Source organism: Ovis canadensis, chromosome 17 (assembly GCF_042477335.2).
Source record: "Ovis canadensis isolate MfBH-ARS-UI-01 breed Bighorn chromosome 17, ARS-UI_OviCan_v2, whole genome shotgun sequence".
Classification (NCBI taxonomy): domain Eukaryota; kingdom Metazoa; phylum Chordata; class Mammalia; order Artiodactyla; family Bovidae; genus Ovis; species Ovis canadensis.
In genome coordinates this window covers 77,793,841-77,816,262 of record NC_091261.1, presented here as the reverse complement: position 1 = coordinate 77,816,262, position 22,422 = coordinate 77,793,841, and the positions used below count along the sequence as shown (strand labels likewise).

Below are 22,422 nucleotides of genomic sequence, written 5' to 3'. Positions count from 1 at the left end.
TGACTTTATCTCTAAAACAATGATATTTCTTCATATTGACTTGTCTGGGCATTTTTCTCAAAATAGGTGGTCCTCCACAAATCCTGTGAAGGACCCCTGCTTTAGAAGGACCCCTGCCCAAGAAGAAAGGGGCCGTCCTTTTGTAATATTTTCACCTGATCTCTGTTCACTGTTACTATTATAACTCACTTCGTTTTTTAAATCTGGACATTAACTATTCAAATAGAATTTTTAATTTCTGTATGTGGGTTACATGTGTGTATGTGTGAAATGACACAAGAACTTTCGTAAAGCAGACAGGATTAAAAGGATTTACTTCTCTTGTATTTTCCATTCTACCAGAAAGACTATATTAAGGGAAACAGAATTTATACACACAGGAACCTTGCATAAAACCTAGATTTTAGGGCTGTGCCCTGTGACATACTTGTAACTGAGTCCCATATGGAGTTGTGAAGTCCTCCCTCACGTCACTTGGCCATGCGGGACTGACCTGAGTGTGGTCCCTAAGGCGTTTGTACTGGTGACTCTCCATGGACAGGCTCCACCTCAGACCCAGACGTGGCAGCACTTGGGGTGCACAGAACCCACGGTTCTGATCTGTGTTTCCAGTCATGGTAGTTGCTCTCTAGCGTGTGTTAGAGTCTCATGAGCATTTCAAAACTGGTGTGGGTCTGCTTAATTTCTTGAGTGTGATGATAAGTATATCAAAATGCTGAAACTGTTGAGAAGTGTTAAAAATTTGTTCTTAGAGATACTAACAGCAATCCAGCAACCAGTTGTGGTGGACTTGTTGATCAAGACTTGTATTGCTTTTTATTATGTAGTTGTTTTGCCTTAAGGTAAAAGCTTAGAGCAAAGAGAACCCAACGGACAACTTAATGTCACATAGAAGCATTTCCCTGCATTTATGCAAAGCACAGTAAGCCCAGTCGGTTTCTGTCCTGTGCTTAGTAGCTGCAAAGGGCTATTCTGGCCGAGGTTAGAAAATTTTTCTCTGGTTTTCTTCTCCGCCTCTGACTTTGTTTTGCTTTGCAGGACTACAAAGCTGATGAAGACCCAGCATTATTCCAGTCTGTCAAGACCAAGAGAGGCCCTCTGGGACCCAACTGGAAGGTACTGGATGCTGACCTTTCTGACAGGCAGAGTCTTGGCAGCAGGACACTTGACAGGTCCTGAGTTTGGAGGAGCTGGCGACGTTTAAGTGAAAAACAGAAATGGCACAAAAACAGTTTTATTTGCGATAAGGACTCACAGCCAGTTGCAGTTGGCCAGCAAGTCTGTGCTGCATTGACAACAGAGCAGAGCCAGGCTGTCACTCTCAGCATAATGCTATTCTGATAGCTCTTACAAGAGGCAAGGGATTAGTCTTTGGGGATTGTAATGTTCTCTTTTGAGACTTGAAGCAGTACAGAAGTCTATGTTAAATGAAGGTTGATAGTTTTAAATTTAGTCTTCGTAAAAACTGAACAAGTTCACCTTCCCCAGGCTCATGTTCCTGGCCTTTCAGTAGTTATATTTTGGAAAGCAGGGCACCAGAGAGCAGTCTTGATGGCAAGTGCTCTAATAAAAAGCACATCCTTATTTTTATTTGTGGAAGTAAGGAAAGCAGTGTCCAGGTAGTAATTTAAATCGCTATAGAAATATAATGGATTTTAAAGATATCCGCTAAACCAAATGACAACCCCTTAGAGAAGGCTTAATGTGTTGATGGCAAGTTATTACAGCTAATTTGACAAGAGAAGAGGAGCATAAAAACCTAAACATGCCCAAAGCAGATTCTCTACCAATGGGATTTTACTTGGTAACCAATCTGTTTATGCTGAAGCCAGTCACAGGTCATTGATGAATGATGTCTAGGTGCTAGCTGTTGCTTGTAGATAGGGGATTACTGTAACAGCCCCACAAGAACCCAGTGAGTGGCTCTCCATGGGTGTTGGACTGTTGGGGACTGTCTTGCACATCAGTTAAAATGAAGAATGAGTCTGACTTTCTTCTCTAAGAGATGATTCATAATTATCTTATATTCACATTTGTTCTCTAAGTAGAGTTTGGTTCAAGATTCTACCAGTTTAATGGCCATGACTAGAGACTTCCAATACCCAGAAAGAGATACATGTCACTTAGAAATTAAGGGACAAGTTCAGTATATGTGTTCTAAATTTATTCTAATGGATTTAAAAAAACAACACCCCTTTCAAGATTTCTCGCTGTGAACTTTAGAACTCACCCTGAGTCAGAGGAGAAGCCTTTTCTCTGAGATTTAACAGATTTAACACAGGCCTTGAGAGAGAGAGAGAGAGAGAGAGAGAGAGAGAGAACTGTGCTGGAGCGGACAGGAGGCTGCTTGCGAGGCTGCCGGGGATCCTCACAGGCTGTCTGGTCCCAGTAATACCAGCTCCTCTTTTCAGAGAATAGTAGGGGGCCGTGAGCTTGAGACATGGAGGTGAATTAAATCTTGCATTTTCTTCACATTGTCAGTTTTTCAAGCATAAGCTTGAAAAGGTGGTGCTATATAATATGGTGGGCTATTTATGTTTGGGTGCCTATCTTTCCTGTAGGAACTCCTAGCCAGTTTTACAAAAGACAGCAAACATAGCTTGACAGTCTGATTTCTACCTGATTTCCAACCTTGGGGAACTTGGGATATGACATTTGCTACTTTTTTATTTCTGCTTTTTACCTCTTTAACATTGCTTTGTCTTTTTATTATCCATTAATGGTTACTTAAACTTCTAGAAGAGGTTTAAGTTTTAGAAATGTGAATTTTGCATTTTTTGAGGTTGCAATGTAATGAATTTTTACCCCCTGTGTGTGTGTCTGTGTCTGTGGCGGGGGGTTGAACAATAGCCGATTTCTCAGGGAGAGTGTGGCTGATAGTGATACCATTCCTCCATTGGCCTGTCAGTTGTTAAACTCGAGCCAGATGATGGCAGGTGCAGCTACTCCATAAGTTGGGTTACTGTTTAACTGGATTTCAGTGAGTTATCATGATCTCAGAAATAACTCAGGTAGTCAAGAATAACTAAGGAACCCATCGCTTACTGCTGAGATAGATAATGAAAAGTAAGAAGGATTGACTATCTAGAAGGATTCCAGGGAAACAGCTGGAATCATAGGAGCCTCGGGACTTGCCCTTGTCGACGTCTCCTGCCGCTGTTCAGCAGGCCCTACTTGCACGGCACCAGAGGGAGCCCAGGGAAGGGTGACAGTGGAAGGTTTCTGTCCTTCTGAAATACGGGAATAGGGAAGAAGCGCACGGTGCTTGGGGCAGAGGGGAAGGAGAACCCCGTCGTGGACCCGCTTCCCCAGGGCTGCATGGGACAGTGCTCCGGACCAAGTGGTGGTCCTGCTGTGCCCCAGAGGCGCTCCGTGCCCCTCCGCAGACTCGCCTTACCAGAACACATTCCAGAGTGCATCCAGTGCCCCGTGCACACCCCGTGATCTCTCTGAAACTTCCCTTCACTTATCCCACAGTGGTATTTTCCTTTTGAATTACTGCAGTATTTACTGCTTGTCTGCACCAAACTGGATAAGGGAAAAGAACTGTTTTCTTGGTGCCAGGCGCAATATGAGGTCGTATTTAATCTTCACAATTTTCCTATGAGGTAGATACAGTTGCTTCATTTTATAGATGAGAAACTTGGCCAGAGAAACGCAGATAATAGTCACAGAAGAAACGTCTGCTGCTTCTGTCATACCTGATTCAGTACTCATCCCAGACATGCATAAGGCATGGAGACATAGCAGATTTTCACTCCTAATCCAGAGACACCTAATCCAGAGACACCGCTCACCAATACATACCTTTTTGCCCTCCTGTATCATGATAGGGGTGTGGCTCTCTTATTCATGGTATTTGCCAGAATTTGATACTTCTCTTAATACCAGTCATATTTCCAGTAGTCTGGGAAGCTGTTAGGAGACAGTGGCACTAGGGGAGACCCATTAAAAACCCACCATGAATCTTACAAGTTGTGACTTAAATAACTTAACTGAAGCGTGTTTCCACATCTCTAAATTGGGAGTGATATTAGTAACTACCTCTGAAGGTTTGTGTGAGAACTAATGAGTGTTATATTCCCAGCAGAGAGGGAGTGTACAGTAAATGGTAGCTTCCTGTTGTTGTCAAGCCTCTATCATCTCCTGGGCGTAGTGAGATCAGTGAGTGTGCTGCCTTGTTGGGGACACAGTTACTCCTTTTCTCTGTGTAGTGTCCAGGGGCTCCCATGGTTCCAGTGTTTGGGGATCGTCCATCGCATCCTGGTTCACCTGTCCTTAGCCCTCGTGGTTGTGAGTGTTTAGTGAGTGCTTGCCCCAGGGTCAGCTGTAAAGCAGAGGCTGCACAGTTTTAGAGCCTTTGCTAGCAGGGGGTCATGGGGTTACCAGGGAATAATCGATTTTCATATATTCTGTACTTGTTAAGAGTACAGACTTCTTTAGTTTATGGTATGATACATAGCTTTTTAATTTTTTTAAAATTACAGACCTAGAGGTCCAGACTTTAGATGTATATATATTCATTTTCCCTCTAAAAAAAAGAATTTTTAAAATCTGAGCACATGAATTATATTTTGTTATTTAGGTCCCAACACTTGGTTGAGTCTGCATAATAATAGAGTATTTTATAACCTGATAAACATTTTTGCTTCAAGGCAAAACCATGCATTTCTCATGGATGTAAGTGTATTTCTTCTGAATAGCATTAGACATATACGTATGTGTAGATTACACACATCCATATTGTGGTTCCTTTTGTGTTTCGGGGGTGTGATTACCAATACCAGTGGCTTATCCATTCACAGGTGGATACCTTTAACTTTCCAGTTTGCTTTCTCTGATGGGTGAGGAGTTGTCATGTTAACCAACTGAAACAACACCTTTGAAGATTATAGCATGGTCTAATTTTTTTCTTCATTTAATCCAGATGCCTCATGAAGACATAAGCTGTTGTGCCTATAAACACACACACAGTGTGTGTGTGTGTGTATGATAGTTAATAATTAGGCCTGTAAAGGTCTTTGTCAGAGGCTTTGCTTGACATGTCTTGGAAGACTTGGTGTCTGAATACTAGGGTATTAGGGGATCGAGTTGAATAAAGAAGTTGATGCAGAAATTGTGGTGGGTTTTATATTCCCTTCTTACAAATCTTTATATAAATAGACTCTTTCTGATCTTGAAGACACGGGCAGTTTATCTCCTGTGCCAGTTCCTTCTAGTCTGCACGGAAGTGCCGGCAGCTGGAGCTTGACCTGGCCTAGCAGTTGCTGTGCCATTCACCCACGTGGGCACGCTTTAGGTTCCTTTTGGACTGAACCATGGGGGCCGTTCTGGATTCTCCAAGCCGGGGGAGGACAGCCGTCGATGGGTAATGGGAATGCTGCTGTATTTTCTGCTGTGCTGCCAAGACGCCTTTTTCCTGTTCCCCTCACACCCGTGAAAAGAAGGCAGATGTAGTTGCTGGTGGCCTAACTTAAAGATACCACAGGGTTCTGTGGACCAGGAATGGGGAGAATGAAAAACGGGGGGATGAGGGAGAATTTGAAACCCCTCTGTGGAAGCCTCGTTGAGGTCGAGACTGGCAGAGAAGCAGCCCAGATGGTCCTTGAGAGGCTAATGAGCCCTGCCCCTCACTGAGCCACCCGAGGAGGAGGACTGGGGGTGCTCTCCTGAGTCCTCCGCTGGACCCGGCTCTGAGTCCGGGAGGGATGTGAAGGCATTTAAAACCTGCCCCTCGCCTGTGATCTCACATTGGAAGCCCCATGGGGGGTGGTATAAAGAGGCTTAATAATTAGTTTCTAGTTAGACCACATTATGGATTATCTTTGCAGACCCTAAAACATGGCACGCTCTCTCTTTTTTTTTAAAGTATTTGTTTTGGCAACTGGGTTTTTAATTCAGTATAAAAAAAATAGGCGTTTCACCTTTCAGTTCAGTTTAGTCGCTCAGTCATGTCCGACTCTTTGCGACCCCATGAATTGCAGCACACCAGGCCTCCCTGTCCATCACCAACTCCCGGAGTTCACTCAAACGCATATCCATCGAGTCGGTGATGTCATCCAGCCATCTCAGCCTCTGTCGTCCCCTTCTCCTCCTGCCCCCAATCCCTCCCAGCATCAGGGTCTTTTCCAATGAGTTAACTCTTTGCATGAGGTGGCCAAAGTATTAGAGTTTCAGCTTCAGCATCAGTCCTTCCAATGAACACCCAGGACTGATCTCCTTCAGAATGGACTGGTTGGATATCCTTGCAGTCCAAGAGACTCTCAAGAGTCTTCTCTAACACCACAGTTCAAAAGCATCAATTCTTCGGTGCTCAGCCTTCTTCACAGTCCAACTCTCACATCCATACATGACCACTGGAAAAACCATAGCCTTGACTAGATGGACCTTTGTTGGCAAAGTAATATCTTTGCTTTTGGATATGCTATCTAGGTTGGTCATAACTTTCCTTCCAAGGAGTAAGCGTCTTTTAATTTCATGGCTGCAGTCACCATCTACAGTGATTTTGGAGCCCCCAAAAATAAAGTCTGACACTGTTTCCCTATCTATTTCCCATGAAGTGATGGGACCAGATGCCATGATCTTCGTTTTCTGAATGTTGAGCTTTAAGCCAACTTTTTCACTCTCCTCTTTCACTTTCATCAAGAGGCTTTTTAGTTCCTCTTTGCTTTCTGCCATAAGGGTGGTGTCATCTGCATATCTGAGGTTATTGCTATTTCTCCCGGCAATCTTGATTCCAGCTTGTGCTTTTTCCAGCCCAGCGTTTCTCATGATGTATTCTGCATATAAGTTAAATAAGCAGGGTGACAATATACAGCCTTGACGTACTCCTTTTCCTATTTGGAACCAGTCTGTTGTTCCATGTCCACTTCTAATTGTTGCTTCCTGACCTGCATACAGGTTTCGCAAGAGGCAGGTCAGGTGGTCTGGTATTCCCATCTCTTTCAGAATTTTCCACAGTTTCTTGTGATCCACACAGTCAAAGGGTTTGGCATAGTTTTACCCTTAGTGTGTATTAATTATGCAACTCCTAAGAGGATACCAGAAGAGCCATTCTGTCTCTTCCAGAAGCTGAGCTCCCCAGGAGCAGCACATGATTAGTTCCAGCCTTATTTTGGGCCCTTGAATGCCTCTGTTCTTGGACAGAGCCAAAGAACTGGGTGTGGACAGATGGGGTGTCCCGCTCGGGTGCGTGGAGTACGTTGACAAGGTGGGCCTCTTGTGTCTTCCTGACACTGTCAGGGACAGAAACTTCTTGCATTTCACTTGAAGGGTGAAGTTGTGATTTCACTTGTACTTGGTGTCACTCCTGGAGTAATTGGACACAAGCATGAAGCATATGTCAGAGTTCTGATTAGTAAAATGGGTGTGAGCTACAAAAATATTAAGTGTGGAGACATGGAAAGTGTGACCAATCATTCTCTCCCAGGCAGTAAGCTTTGCCGTCTTTATTATTGTGAAAGTTACTATATAAGTTTAACCCTCCGTTAGTTTAATCGTTTGAACTTGATCCCACGTTTACTTCTTCCATCTGACAGCCTTTGCCCAACCATATAAGAATCTCCTGACTCTGAAACCTTCTGAGTGTCAATATCGATGCCCTGCTCATGGCCCTTGGTGTGTCCCGCGTCAGGGACACAGTTCACAGGTTCACACTCCCTCCCTTACCCCACCCACTTCGTCCCCACCTTCGTCCCCACCCTCCAGACTCTCAGCCTGTAGGCCCCGTGTCCAGTGCACTTGATAGGTGCAGTGCTGAGCGCAGGGGTCTGTCTGCTCAACATAGACACTTAGTAAGTATCCACCGAATTCAGGTTAGCCATCTTAAGTAAACATCAGTGTTAGACTCGCCATGCACTTGCAGAGAATGTAATGTCCAGCGTTGGCCTGTCCACATGGCTACCAAAATCGGAACAGGTTGAGGGAATGGCTGGGAATGGTAGAATCGGGCTCTACTTGAGATTTCGGCACACATGCTTGACACATGTAGTGTGATCTTCTGTTGATGTTTACTGATGGGTGCACTGGCAGCGGCCCCAGCAGTGCATTTATTCGTAACATTTCTTTAGTGAAATCTGGGCTGGAAACTTAACCTTACGAAATCAGCAGCTGAAATTGAGCAAATTGTCTAAAATTGAAAAATTAAAATATGAAGGGGGTGTGAGCCTTATAGAAACTGCTGTGTCCTTGCAAAATGTTAACTGGTAAAATGTAGCGTGTATCTGTTCTGTCTTCATCCCGACACATTTTAAATAGGAAAGAGTATATGTGCAGTTGACGTGTAGGGTGACATTGAGGGCACGCTTTCAGAAAATGATTCTGCAGAATGCCTTTGGGGCTTCCCCTCCCCCCTTTCACGTTTGTGTGTGTTTGTCACAGATCCAGGAAACCAGTTCTTGTGGAGCGCATGGGCTGATTGCTCACCAGCCCGGTTAAACATGCTACGTTTTGTTTAATTACGTTGTGTGGCTTCAGTATACATTACTCTCCCTTAGGCCTTGTCCACATACCTCAGAGTAACCTAATATGTGTTGTTAAATTAAAAACATGATTTGAGTTTAGGGGTTTCGTTTATAGTTAGAAACGTGAAATGTAAGGAATTCAGTGAATACACAAACTATTTAAATACAATTTTGGAAACATTTCACAAGTAGCTAGTACTACAGCTGAAACTTAAATCATGTGGAGATGAGTGATTTGGGGTTCTTCTGTTAGCCCATGACTTAATTTTTTATAGAACTTCTGATTCTTATATTTTGATAACCCACCATCCTTTACCTTTTATGTTCAGTTGCTCTTTTTAATTTTCATGCCATAATCTGTATAAAACTTGTATTTTCATTAAATACAAGTTAAATAATTTTATTTACTCCTATATTAGGTTAGAAAGTGTTAGGGTTGGGCTGGATTGGAATTAGCTGTGAATGATCCACATTTAGATTGTGGCTTTATTTGTTAGGGGATTTTTTTTTTTTTTCCCAACTGGTGGAAGAGGAAAGAATCAGAAAACATTTGTATCATTGAAAGCCAGAGAGCAGACTCTGCCCTGGGCCAGCATCACATGAGTCTCCTGAAGGCTGGGCAGACCAGCCAAAACTCCTTCGGGTTATCTAGATTCTGGAACACTGCTCAGAATATGGGGTCACAAATATTTTGTCCCATTTAGATTATCATTTAAAGGTTACATATTTTTTCATAAGAATACTTCTGGTAACTCTGAAGAGTTGATAATATTTTACTCTACGTTTATACTTCATTTTTGCTTTAGAAGTTTAAGATGAGGAAAAATTAAATATGGGCTGGACCAAAGTTATATATTAAAGATCTTAATTCAACTTTTAGCTTTGATTTATGAACCATCAAAAATAGGCAGAAAAACATTTATTGTTGTAATCAAAGATGAATGAAGATTTAAAATAGATCTCAGATACTAATAATTTAAGGCAAAGTAAATTGTTGTCCTAAAATACTCAGCTGACAACAAAAACTTTTATTTTAGAGTCTTATTTTTTAAGTGTATTAGTTTTTTTCCTGATTATAAAATGATACATATTTATGAAGTTTTGAAAAAAGTCAGTTGTGGCCTCACCATTCAATCATTGCTATTTGTTATATTCCCTAATTCACATAGTTTATTTTGTTACAGATGTTTATGCTATACACAGATACCTACTTATACTCATGTTATGCTTTGTATTCCTTCATGTCACAGCCCATTGTTTGGAAGACCTGTGAGGTATTTCACCAGCTGTTTCAGTGGGTATGGCATTTACTAAGTCCAGGCTTATGCTATTGTAAACATATCTGCAGCGTTATTATTTTCTTACCTGATGAATTGTGATACATTACTGAAAGTAGAATTATCAGGTTGAAGTGTATACGACATCTATATAAGATACAAGCAGCTTTAAGACTTTTTAATTACTTAGTATCAGGATGCCCCCCCCACCCCACCCGCTTTGCCCCAGAAAGATTATGCCAAAAGAATTCTTTTTTTTAACGACTTATAGTCAAGTTCATTATTTTCTGTCATTAAGTAATAGAGACTTTTCTTATTTTCTTTATTTTGTCACTAGTTTTAAGACCATAGCACAGATAAAGAGGTGAATTGCAAAAGTCATCTTTAGATTGGATGAGATCTCAGATATGACAGATGTTAATAATGTAATATAATAATAATAATACAGTGTTAATAATAACTGAAAATATATAACTTCTGTGTTCTCATCTTTCTCCAAGGCTCTTTAAGATTATGTTTCTATATGTCACCTCGGTGCCTCCCCCTTGCTTGTTGATATTATGGAGAATTAGGCCAAGAAATAAAGACAGCAGGCTGTTTGTTTACTTGTTTATTTTTTGATTGATTTCCATATTCTTCCCTGAACTTTTTTTTTTAATAATTGGATAGAAAACCAAAAGCAGATTGACTATACATTTTACATCCATGGAAGAGAGCTCAGAGAACTGGTTCCTTTTTGTCCTATCACTTACAGTTTCCAGACTAAATTCTGTAGACCAGTAGATTTCATCAATTACCAGTAGTCGTTTTAATTGGCTTGAGCAGCCTGCCAAAGTCACTAGGAAGATGTGAGAAGCAAACTCGGGTGATTGTTGGAGTCACATGTGTGTGTTCTGTTCTTGGAGGCCCAGCTTGGTATAGGCATGTGTGTATTAAATTTAGCTTACTCTTTAATTAGAACCATGCTTCATCCTGCGGTTTTTATAAAATGGGGGGAGGGGTGGGTGGATTCTGAAGAGCTGGTGTTCTAGAAACACCCAGGGTTCTCACTTAGCACAGGCTGTCCAGCGACGTGGAGTTTGAGAACGAAGCTCTCAGTAGCCCATAATTAATAGGGACCTTGGAATGTTCCATTCCTGGAAGGTGTCTTAGGGCTAATCAGTGGTGTATCAGAGGTTCTCCCCCAAGAGGACGTTTCAGCCAGAGTTGGTGGGCAGGGGGATATTTTGTTAAGCCTGGGCATATTATAGAATAAAATGCAAAACTATAGCAAGTTTTAAGACGAGCCATTGGACGTCAGGGACATGAGCCTAGCCCCTGCAGCCCTGGGCCAACCCCACCCCTCACACCCAGCTCACAACCCGGCTTTCAGTGGCACGTCGGTGGGGGATAAATAGGTCAAGTGGAGCCCATCGTTACACTTCTACTGGCCGGGGGAGGGAAAGAACCCCAACTACGTGACATAGGTTATTTTGCAACCCAAGCCCCTTACGCCTAGTCTAGCACTGCTGTTTGGCAGGTGTACCTCACTGTGTTAAATGCCTTATTTTGCGTACACCCCAATGTATTTCATGTGAGCATTGTCACTGACCGTCATTGGATTAGAGTGCACCTCCACACTGGCTCATTGCTTATTGAAAAAAAGATCTGTAAATGACCAGCCTTGTCATTGACATTTCAACAAGGCTGGGCCCTGAGAAGCTCACTGCCCGCTGGGGAAGGCTGTGGACTGACTTGTAGACCCCAGTGCCCAGCTTAATTAAGTGCAGGGCCTGCAGGTCAGAGATGGGAGTCCAAGGCCGCAGCATCCACAGTAGGTGTCCCTTCTGGTAGAGATTGTTGGTACCGAGGGTAGTGGTTTCATCATTGTTTTTATACATAGTTACTTCCCGTCTAACAGCCACGTGTGTCCTCTGATAACACCTAGCACAGATTGGGTTGTAAATGATGCCCAATTAATACTTGCTGAATTAAACTTGTTCACAAATTAAGGGGGTGTGTGTGTGTACCCATCCATGCTGAATTTTAACATTGTACTCTGTTTTATGGGAAGGAAATTGGAAAAATAGAGCTATAAGCTAGTCAGGTTCCTCTGTTGACATAGAACTCACCGACGAAAGGACAGTTTGCTGTGCGTAATGTTTGTATTTAGATGCTTGTGGTGCTGCCTCACGGATTTAATCCAGGTACCAGGTCATCATTCAGAAGGTGGAATGTTGTTACCGAAGACGTTTGCTGAGGAAAGATGATCAGTCATGCAGGACTCTACAGAACTTTTGAGTCCTATTAATAATACCAAAGTAGAATCTTTTTCATGTATCATAGAATTCACTTGAAACTGGAACATTAGTGAGGGTTTGAAGGGGAAGGTGGGGGGAGTGAAATGTGGCCTGGTTGCTATGATTGCATAAATGAATAATCTTGAGGCTTTAAAATAAGACCCAGAAATTAATCATTTAACAACTGTATGTACCTGTGGCTGGCTGGAAACAGTACTTGCTCACACACAGCGAAGTTGCTGCTGGTGGGGCGAGCGTGTGAGTGGAAGGCGGCAGCAAGTGGCAGCGGCTCCTGGTGTGGCTGCAGCCAGGGCCGAGGTGCCTTGAGTGCTGGGTGACACCGAGAGCAGTGAGGGAGAAGGGGAGGACCCTTGTAAAAGGTGCACTACCTTCTCACTCCGTAATTTAGTTTTTGTAGAAAGGGCCCCTATAACTTTATACTCTTTTGGGAAACTTTCTTGAAAAGCTGTTTTCCATATTCAAGTTGCTCTTTGAGCTCTATGTAAGAATAAAGGAGAAAGAGAAGTAATGCATGCTCAGCTGAGTCCCACCAGCTAAGCACGGAGCACACATACCCTGCCTTATTTAGTCCTGACAACAGTCCTGAGATACGGCTCTGCTCTTGGAAGTACACCAGGACTGAGCCGGGAGTTTGCAGGATGGCCCTTTCCCTCCCCGCTGCCGCCAGCGGTCCCCACTTCTGCCACCTGGGAATCTTTGAGCCCGACCTACCTTCTGGGCTGGACTGGGAGCTCCAGGCGCGGGCCCGCGGCTGCCTTTGCTCACTGCTGTGGGCCCCTCCCAGGCTCTCTGCTCCAGCAGGCAGGCAGTCCGTCTCCTGCACTCGCCCCCATGGAAGAGCCCTGTGATGCAGTGGGTCCATGGTGAGGACACTGAAGTGTGCGGTGAGCTGGTTCACACACTCCCCCAGCTCACCCCTCTCCCCCAAGTAAACCTCGTGCATTGTGCCAGGACAGCCGCCTGCACTGAGTTGCACCACAGAGATCAGCAGCAGTACTGTGGGTTGCAGCACCCACCCCCCACCAATTTTTATAATGAAAAATTTCAAAAGCAGTCAAGAAACCCAAAGCAAAGAACTGTAAACGCCTCCACCTAGATTTGCCAGTTGTTGACACTTTGTCGTGTTTGTTTGTTTGTTCCCTCCTTTTCTGCCTCCTCTCACTCCTCCTCTCCACTCCAATTTTTTATCTTATTTCTGAACCTAAAAATCCAGAGTAAGTTTTCATACTCTTAGACCTAGAGTAATGTGTTTTGAGAATCCAAATTCTAATTGCTTTTTTGTTTTCTTATGAAAGTCCCTTTCTCCCTTGCCCCCCCCCCCGCCCCATTATTTTCCCTTTTTTACCCTAACTCTCAACTACATTTAAACTATGAGATATAATTACTTGTGGAAATCAAAGTCCTGATTTCTGGAATTTGCTTCCAAATACTTGGTAATAATAGATGATTTTTGCTACTACACACCTTTTCAAGTCCCCTCATTTGGTTGGAAAATACCTCAATTAACAGCAGTGCCCCTGTGCTTGTCAGAGCTAAAAGACAAACTTCCTCATGGTGTTTTTACTGAGGCCCAGTTAAATGGATGAGGCCCCAGCACATCCACGGTGGGAGTGCGATAATGGCGTTATGAAAACCTCCACATATTAAAGGCATGCTGTTGACACGATGTGAATAGAATTTGGTACTTAATGTGAAATCCAAATAGTGTGATTTGAGGCAGAGCGCTGTGCCTATTAAATTGTAGAACCAGGAAGTAGCCTGCTCTGTGGAAGGAGGGTCGGCAGCAAGGGAATGCTGCTGCTTTTGCTAAAATGATTTCAGATTCCCAGGTACCCGAATTAAACACATACGATGTGATTTTCTTCATAGATGTCTGTGATGTTGTTACACAGCAGTCAGTTTTAGTCAAGACTTAAATATTCAAGTCACGATTTCCCATTTTTTATTTTCCTCATCCAGAAGGAGCTGGCAAACAACCCTGACTGTCCTCAGATGTGTGCCTATAAGCTGGTGACCATCAAATTCAAGTGGTGGGGCCTGCAGAGCAAGGTAGAAAACTTCATCCAGAAGGTAAAGCCTGTCCCAAACGCGGTGACTAAGCGTGGGTTAAGACTAGAGGTAGCCGTTAGTGGGGTGTTGTCTCTCTCACCACCTTTTCCTTCTCATTTGGGTGAAATTCTTGTCCCAGTATAATGCCTCGCTGCCCTCCTTTTTCTCCCTACAAACAGCAAAATCAGATACCAGTGGAGGTTTTAAGGGGCTTTCTCTGGGGAAGAGCAAAGCATTCTTTTTGAGCCAAGTGCTTTCCTGATGGTTTGCCCAGCTTTTCTGTGGGGAGCCCTTTGCATGTCCCCAAGGGAACCTGGGTCCCGGCCCTGGCTGGAGGGGAGAGGCCAGGCCTTGCTGTTGAGGCTCCTCTGTTCCCGCTGGGCCTACGCGACCCCCGCCGCAGGTCCCTCCGGACAGTGCTCTCTCTGAACTTAGCACCTTGTGGTGGCATGTCCTCCTCGGAGGTCCTCACTGAGAATGGTTACACCGAACCTGTGGTGACATGATCTGAGGATCCCAGTTCTCATTACCTCTTTTTTATGTCTTCTTCATTCAAGAGATAGTAACACAAGTGTTTTGATCTAGACAGGGGAGAATTGCAGTTGCATAGATACTTGTGATTATAATTTTGTAAGGAATATGAAAGTTTCTTTGGTATTTAATTTTCCTGTAGGGTGAATAATTCATAGATGTCTGTGAATTGTCTCCATTGTCATTATTTAGAAGCCCCTGTGTTATCTTGGAACTTCCTACAACTATTTGTATCTGAGTTTCACCATAGCTTCTACTTTTAAACTGTAACTGCTGTAACTTTTTTTTTTTTCTTTTAAGGATCTTAAAGTGCTGGAAACTTATTATTCCTAAGCCTGCTTGCAGTTGGCCACAGTAGGCATTCTAAATACTGGCTCTCTTTCTTCCTCTTGGATCAGAATAATTGGTTAACAATCCAGTTCTGATAAAGAAGTTACACATATAATTGATGAGGTCCCTTCTGTTCATGGAAAAAAAAATTTTAAGTTGAAGATTGTCCAGAAGTATTAAAGTACTCACTGTTCATTGCACTTTTCTCTCTTTGCAAAGTGTAGTAAAACTTGAATAATCCAGCAGTGAAAGCCACGAATTACATACGTTAAAGTCACTAATTTTATGTATACACACACACACACACATACATACATATATATACCTATTAATAGTAATACTAGAGCAGGAAAATTAATGGAGAGTATGTAGTAATTCTTAAGTTAAGAAAACATCTTATTCTGAAGAACCCAAGACTCTTCTTTCAGTACATGTTGTATTCTGCCTCACAGTATTTCTTTGAATTGCAGGGGAAAATGACAATGTGTGGTTCTGTAGCAGAAGTCAAATTGACCTTAGGTCATTGACATTAGAAAAATGTAAAAATAAGTTGGGTCTGACAGGAGCTTGTGTTGGATCTGAACTCATCCACCACGTTTTTTTCACTTTCTGACAAATTCTGCCTTTGCAAGAAGAATCCTTTCACATTTCTCAGGGAGATTTTTCTTTTTATTTTGCTTTACAAAATGTTAATGGGATGGAATTAAGATTTTCACTACTTGAAACAGTGGTCTTTTCAAGCCAAGAATATGTCATTTCATGGGTTAACTGGGGCATATAAAACAAAAAATGTTTTTAATGTTAGAGTTTTGCCGTCTTATGATACTTTTCTTTTGTTTTAAAAGCAAGAAAAAAGGATATTTACAAACTTTCATCGCCAGCTTTTTTGTTGGATTGACAAGTGGATTGATCTGACAATGGAAGACATTAGGAGAATGGAAGACGAAACTCAGAAAGAACTAGAAACAGTAAGGCTTCATTCTGTGGAAATTCTCTGATTTCCCTTTTCTAAAACTGTGTCCGTGCTTAATAAGTTTAGATGTAAAATTAGGGAAAGTGTTATTGAAAGCCATTTCTTGCTGTCTGTATCCTTGTTAAACTCTGGTTTCTTAGACACTGATATCCTTCTATTCTGATTTCTCTTTTGTTGAGCATCTTTATGCAAGTAGCCTAGAACTCTGTTGATCTAGAATTTGTTACCCATAAAATGTCCAGTGGTTTTGTATTCTCTTGCATGTGTTGGTTCTCTGTGCTGGTGCCTGGTTCACAGTCCTTTTAGGCATTCACTTAACTTAGGCCAAGTTGCCTCTGTCATTTTATTATCACAATAGGTTATTAACGTTAGCACAGTAAGTCCTAGTTCCCTCTTCTGTACCCAAGATAAGAAAGATAGTGGTACTAGCTTTCCAGAAGCCTCCTCCCTCCCACAGCCAGTAGTGACTCCTTATTTCTTACAAGCTTGGGGCAGAAATCCAGGTGATCCCTGGACTAGAGGCCTGCGGGCCGCATCTCAGAAAGTACAGCCAACCCCAGCTCCTCCCCACACCTATGAGCCAGCCCTGCAGCTCGCGAGCACCCCATTTCTCCCAGAGCGGATGGTTCTCTCCCCCCCCCCCCCCAACTCTTGCCTGTGTCTGGTTTTGCTTTTGCTCTGGGCTGCGCTTCTCAGTTGAAAGTAAGGCCCTGCGGGGAAGACGAACGCAAGGAATGTCCAGCGAAGGCTCGTGGTTTCCGTGCAGTCATCCAGAGTGCTGCCAGCAGCCCCGGTTTGGGAAGCCCCTCAGGCAGGAGGGGAGTATTTGACGAGCGCCGGTGTGTGAGGCAGGAGCTCCATTTAATCACAGGAGACTGGCAGCAAATCAGGCTCTTGGGCACAGGAGGAAATCTATTTGTCTGGCACGTAGCATTGTAAAGAATCTGTGTTTAAAATTGCTTACTTTTGGTGATTACAGCAGATCTGCTTCTAATTAGCTTTAGACAAACCTTCTGAGAGGACCAGCACATATTTTCTCTATAAGGCAATAAAATGTTTTAACCTTATCTTATATGTAAAGTAAACTTTAAGCAGCCTCCAGCTTATGAATGGATTTTGTTCCAAAAGTTTTTAAGTTCAGTTTCTGAAATTTGGAACATGTTTCCCCCGTAGTAGCAACATAAGTCAGGGTTTGGTTCGCAGGCCAGCCAGTAGAGGCCTCGCCAGCCTCAGTTTCTCACACGGCACAGCTCTGAGTTCTGGGTCTTGGGAGCGGGCTGATAGGCTGGCTGGTACAGAAGACCGTCCCTTGCCCGTGTGTTTAGGCTGGCCCCAGGCAGGATGTTTAAGCAGGCAAGAGTAAGTCATGGGTGCTTGCTGTCTTCCCTGCGATGTCTCTGTTCCACAGCTGTTTCTCTCGAGTCAGACGCCCTTCTCTGAGCAGCGCCCCTCACCACTGCACTGTCTCGGCCCCTTTCGCCCGCCTTGCCTGGTTCCACTCCTTCTGGGTGCTCCAGGCTCCAGAGAGCCACCAGCTCTGCCTCCAGCCCCTGCGAGCCGCGGGTGTCAGCTGAACACAGAAGAGAAAGACCAGGGTTACACCCTCATCCTTAGTAAGCTTATGGTACAGCCTTGGCATCTCCAAAAAGGAAATTGCCAGCACCAGTTAGAAAACCAAAAATGGACTTCTTGTACTGGTTTGAACTCTCAGGAAGGAGGCTTTCTTTAGATTTCTGTGCTGAGGCCCCACTCGTAGCACGAGGAAGAGTGGTGATGGCCAAAGGGTAGTGGGCGGAGCCCTCAGGCAGATGGCTGAGGCCACCTCTTCCCGGGGTGTGCTCGCTTCCCTGTGAGCGCTTTAGTCTCAGACGCCCGAGTGCAGCGCCGGCAGGAGGTGGTGACTCTCCCACCTGTGGCAGACCTACAGGCCCAGCTGCGCCTCCAGGCACACCTGTCACTCGTGAGCTGGGAACTGCACTTGAAGGTGTAAGATAGGTAGTCACACAGAAACCCAGCGTATCAGAAAGCATCGTGATTATACCCATGTGGCCTGAACTGACAAATTCCCTCATAAAGTGGGTAGTAATCTGTCTTTGGTTCAGGGTTGGGAGTCCATGGCAGTTTCTTTGTTGAAGTATTTAAAAAATATTTCAAGTGAGATTTCAGGGTGAATGAAGTGCTAGTCATCTTCATGTTAAATCCCACATAGGTTATTTCGCTCTAGGTCACCAGGGACAGCTTTATTCCGCATCACGTCTCTGCTGCTCTGAGTCCTGACGGTTGGTTTGCGGGCATCTTCTCAGTCCGGGCAGCAGCATGCCTGCAGGCCAGAGTGCCTACCCAGAGTGCTTAACATTTCCACGTCCTCTTCACTACGGAGGCATTTCCCCTTTCCTTGAGGTCTTGTTTCCCTGACACCTGATGGTAGAATTTGATGTGTTGTAATTCTTTTCTTAATTCTCAAATATTTTAAGGATTGGATTTCTTTCAAATGGGTTTTGGCCCTGGAGAGAAGGCATAGCATCTCGAGAGGTCAGGCATGAGAGGAATGCCGGTGCTTGTCATCCCACAGAGAAACACTGAGATTAGGCCCAGCAACTGAAGGAATACTTAGGGCAGCCTTAGGCTTGTTCTTCCTGGCCCTTCAGGGGAGGGTGGTGGGAGGGGTTGAGCTTCAGAAATGTGCTTATTGGGTGTGCTCCTTTCCCGTCCGTCCTTTCCTTGATTTTCTCATCGAGTCGTCTGTAGGCTGGGGTGAACGTCTGTCCTTTGTGATGCATCCTTGTGTTCTTGTTTGTTCACTGTCCCTGTGCACTCTTGTTCTTCTTTCGCCTCCCGCCCTTTAATAAACTTCCCATGAAGAACTGGTCTCAGAAGCCAGAGGTGGCCACACCGCACGGCTTCCTCTCTGGTCCAAGGACTGTGAAAAAGTGAACCAGACCATCAGGGCATTTTCTCACACTGTTGGTGAGCAGTTCGCTCACCCTGGCGATCTTTGATAATTTCACGTCATCAGTCTGCAGGCTTTTGTTTCCTATTTCCGAGAATAGATATTAACATGTTTTTTTGTGCTGTGTAAGAAGAAAAAGCCTTTTGTAAGATTTTCTTTAGATCAAGGTAACTAGAATGGCCTCAGAACTTCATTTTTGACGTGGATATCTGCTTGTAAACAGGCAGCGATCACTTCACAATCTCTTCAAGGTCTTTTTCTCCCTTTGCTTACTAACCCATTGTAGAGCCTGTGATTTCAGCAGCTCACGATTTTATTTTACATCTAGATGCGTAAGAAGGGTTCCGTCCGAGGCACGTCGGCTGCTGATGTCTAGATGAGTCCCCTGTAGGGTCAGAGACAATACCAAACTGTGTAAGTGAAGACCTGGGTGACAAGAATGCTTAAACACCAGAACCTTTTTGGTAATGGGTAGTTAACTTGCTGAATAGAGACAGTGTGTTAAATGTGGTTTAATTTTTAGAATTTAAGAGAATTTAATATATTTCAGACATTGACAGTGAATACGAGTTACTGTTGTATAAGAATTTCATCTGTGGAGCAGGTTGGATTTAGTAATCCCAAGTTACTTCTTAGTGCTGCAGGTTAGAATCCAGCTGCCAAGTACACTCACTCACCATGCAGCTCATTTCCCATTGACAACCAGTTAACTGACCTGTTTCTCACTAGCACCTTTTGTGGTTAGTAAGGAAACATGTAAAAGCATTTAAAATCAAAGATCCTTCATCCTATGCCAGGAGGGTCAGTCTCAGTAATCCATTGGATTTGAAATGTTTTTCTGAATACCAGGAAGCCTTCCTTCATGTTGACTCTTCAGATATCTTTACATTTAGCTTTGATATGTGTAAATACACTGGTTTTCATTTCCAGTGTGAAGTATTTGTATGGTGTTACTTTGTTCATACACATTTACATGCCAGATAAGAGATTTTCTTATAGGGGAGAAAAGAGAACATCAGAATCTAGCCCATATGTTGAGAGGCAGTATACTGTTGCCGTTTGTTAATGCTGAACTGTGGTGTCTATGGAGGAAATGACAGGACAGAGCAGTCCTCTCACCTGCTGTTGCTTTGCGGCCCCCTGACATGTGCTGCCTGCTTTTCAGTTACTGAGCAGGTGGTGTTCAGGCCTGAAGGAAAGCAGCACCAAGTCAGAGTGGAGGGCTCCTCCAAAAGCCCTTTGCTTAGAACTCAGTGCTCACTTAAAAGTTTTTAAAAATTTATTGTTACTTTCATTAAGTTTTCCTGAGTTTCTTTTATTATTTCTGCTTCTAACTTATTTTCCCTCTGATGAAACGAAGTATTATGCTCTTAGTAAGACCTGAATCAAGAGGTTAAATGTTAGAAATGCAGCAGTTGGGGTGTACTGTCTGCCGGAAGTTTTGCTGCACTGAGGATTTTCTCCCTAGAGAATGTTTGCGACAAGCTGTGGTCTGATGTTTTTTTGTGTGTCTTTGTGTGTTTTTGTATTTTAACACATTGCACTGTCTCTTGCTTTTCTTACAGTTACGTAATCAAGGTCAAGTAAGGGGAACCAGTGCAGCCAGTGATGAATGAAGAAGAATCTGACCATGTCTTGCAGTGTTGACGTTTCCCAGACGTGTGCTTGTGGGTCTGTGCCCAGAGGCACGGGTCCCAACTACGTGTGTATATATGTTGGTGTGTGTCAATCTGTAGCTGTATATAAAACGCATGTAGAGCTACAGATCCCAGTACACACACTTGTGTATATATGTACATACAAACATACTGAAGGGATTAGTACAATTTCTCCAAAGTACTGTACCTATCTTCAGCAAGAATGCAAAAGAAAGTATTTTCAGTATATATACCTGGAACAGATTTTAATAATTATCAGAGTAATGCCATTAATGGATGAATCGACTGCAATGTAATACTAGCTGGTATGTTTCATAAATGGCAAGTTGTGGACCAAGATATATATATATACATATACATATATATATATAACCTTTTATTACTTTTTTGTTCTTTTAAATCAGTCTCTTACAAATTTTAATTTTAGTCCCATAATCAACAGAATCCCACAGGAAAGTTTATTAAAAATCTTTTGGTATTCCAAGGAATCTGGGATGAAACTCTGAATGTATTTAAAATCATTTTTCTGGATTTTCGTTATCATACAGCCAAATTGGACAATATCTATCAGTAAAGAGTTACAGGCCAGTTTTTACTTGTTTGCCCCTGAGGTAAAGCTCCTTTTAAAAAAATTCCATTTTTTATTGAATTTTTGTATTTTAAATTTCAAGTATTTTTCTACATCAAGTCTAGGAAAAATGGAAATGACGGTCTGTGATTTATTAAAAAAAAAAAGAACACTGTATAATTTTTCAGGCTTCTGTTATGCAAAGACAGAAATTGATGAAGAAATTAATAGGATTGTAGGCTGGAAGAAAAACTGGAAGCTTAGCACTTCCATGGAGTCTTGTTTCTAAAATGACTGTTTTCTGAAACTGCAGCTTGGAGACTATGCAAATGATCTAGATTCCTCACAGTTTAACACGGTAGAACATAGATAGTGATGACGTTTTGCTCTTTTCGGGTTGAAATATATACTTGGAGGGGGAGATGCTGCGTATGAGACAGGAAGAGATTCAGAGGCAGTTCGAGGCCTGTCTGCACACGGTTAGGAGGCCCGGCCCGCGGCCAGCGCAGCTGTACCCGCTGGGGTGTGCTCTCCTGGGACGTCATTGGAACACACCCTGAACATGCATCCGGAAAACGCAACCTAGAAGCTGCTGGCCTCCTTTTTTCCTTTTTTTTTTTTTTTTTAAAGAAAAGAACAATAGCTAGGTAAGATTTTTATCATCTTTCTCTGTCCAAGTCTAGTTCTCCTGTCAGTCTTGGGCCTTCAGGTCCCAGCCATCTTCTTTAACCTCCCACCCCTCCTGCCCCACGCCAGGCCCTGTGGTCATACCACATTCGTAATCTGATTCGCTGACAAACCCGCCCTCCCTGCTCCCTGGTTTCCCGAGGAAGCCCTGTGTCCCCACTGAAGTGATCAGAGTGGCCTGGACACGGCTGTCCAGGGTCACTCCTGTGTGGCAACACCCGGTCCCCTCAGCTGCAGACCCCGCATCGCACGTGTCCTCTGTGTACTCAGGATCAGAACCGACATCTACTCTCTGGGCACTGCTGTAAGATGGGTTTTGTCAAGAGCATAATCATTGTCTGCAAAGTGTCTGATGCCAGGAAGATTATTGCTAATCTGGTGAAGTGGAGAGTCTCGCCTTCTCCTTTTAATGAACTTAACTCTAACCGGCGTCTGTAGCATCGTTTGGGAGCTTGGGCGCACGTGGAAATGACGGCCCGGCGCATGGACTTTAATGTTTCTCTAACAACTGTGGAGATTTGAGGGAATGTGTGGTGAGTGTAAAGTCTCTAGTTTACTTGGCAGTCTCTTGTGTAAATTACAGGAAAACAAAGTAAATGAAATTTAAACAGAAAATAAATTTGATCACAAAATGCCA

At 43.3% G+C, this 22,422-nt stretch overlaps 1 protein-coding gene across 2 annotated transcripts in view; it reads left to right on the top strand.

Moving 5' to 3' along the window:
- The window catches only part of PITPNB (phosphatidylinositol transfer protein beta), a 63,395-nt gene extending 40,973 nt beyond the window's left edge, over positions 1–22,422 (top strand). The window contains exons 8-12 of one of the 2 annotated variants that reach the window (XM_069557165.1): positions 1,039–1,116; positions 13,999–14,109; positions 15,795–15,917; positions 19,201–19,286; positions 20,438–20,730. In XM_069557165.1, the coding sequence (XP_069413266.1) occupies positions 1,039–1,116; positions 13,999–14,109; positions 15,795–15,917; positions 19,201–19,248 (360 nt within the window). In that variant the 3' untranslated portion in view covers positions 19,249–19,286; positions 20,438–20,730. Of the gene's footprint in view, positions 1–1,038; positions 1,117–13,998; positions 14,110–15,794; positions 15,918–19,200; positions 19,287–20,437 lie in introns of both variants that reach the window. The other variant, XM_069557164.1, reaches the window with a different exon arrangement.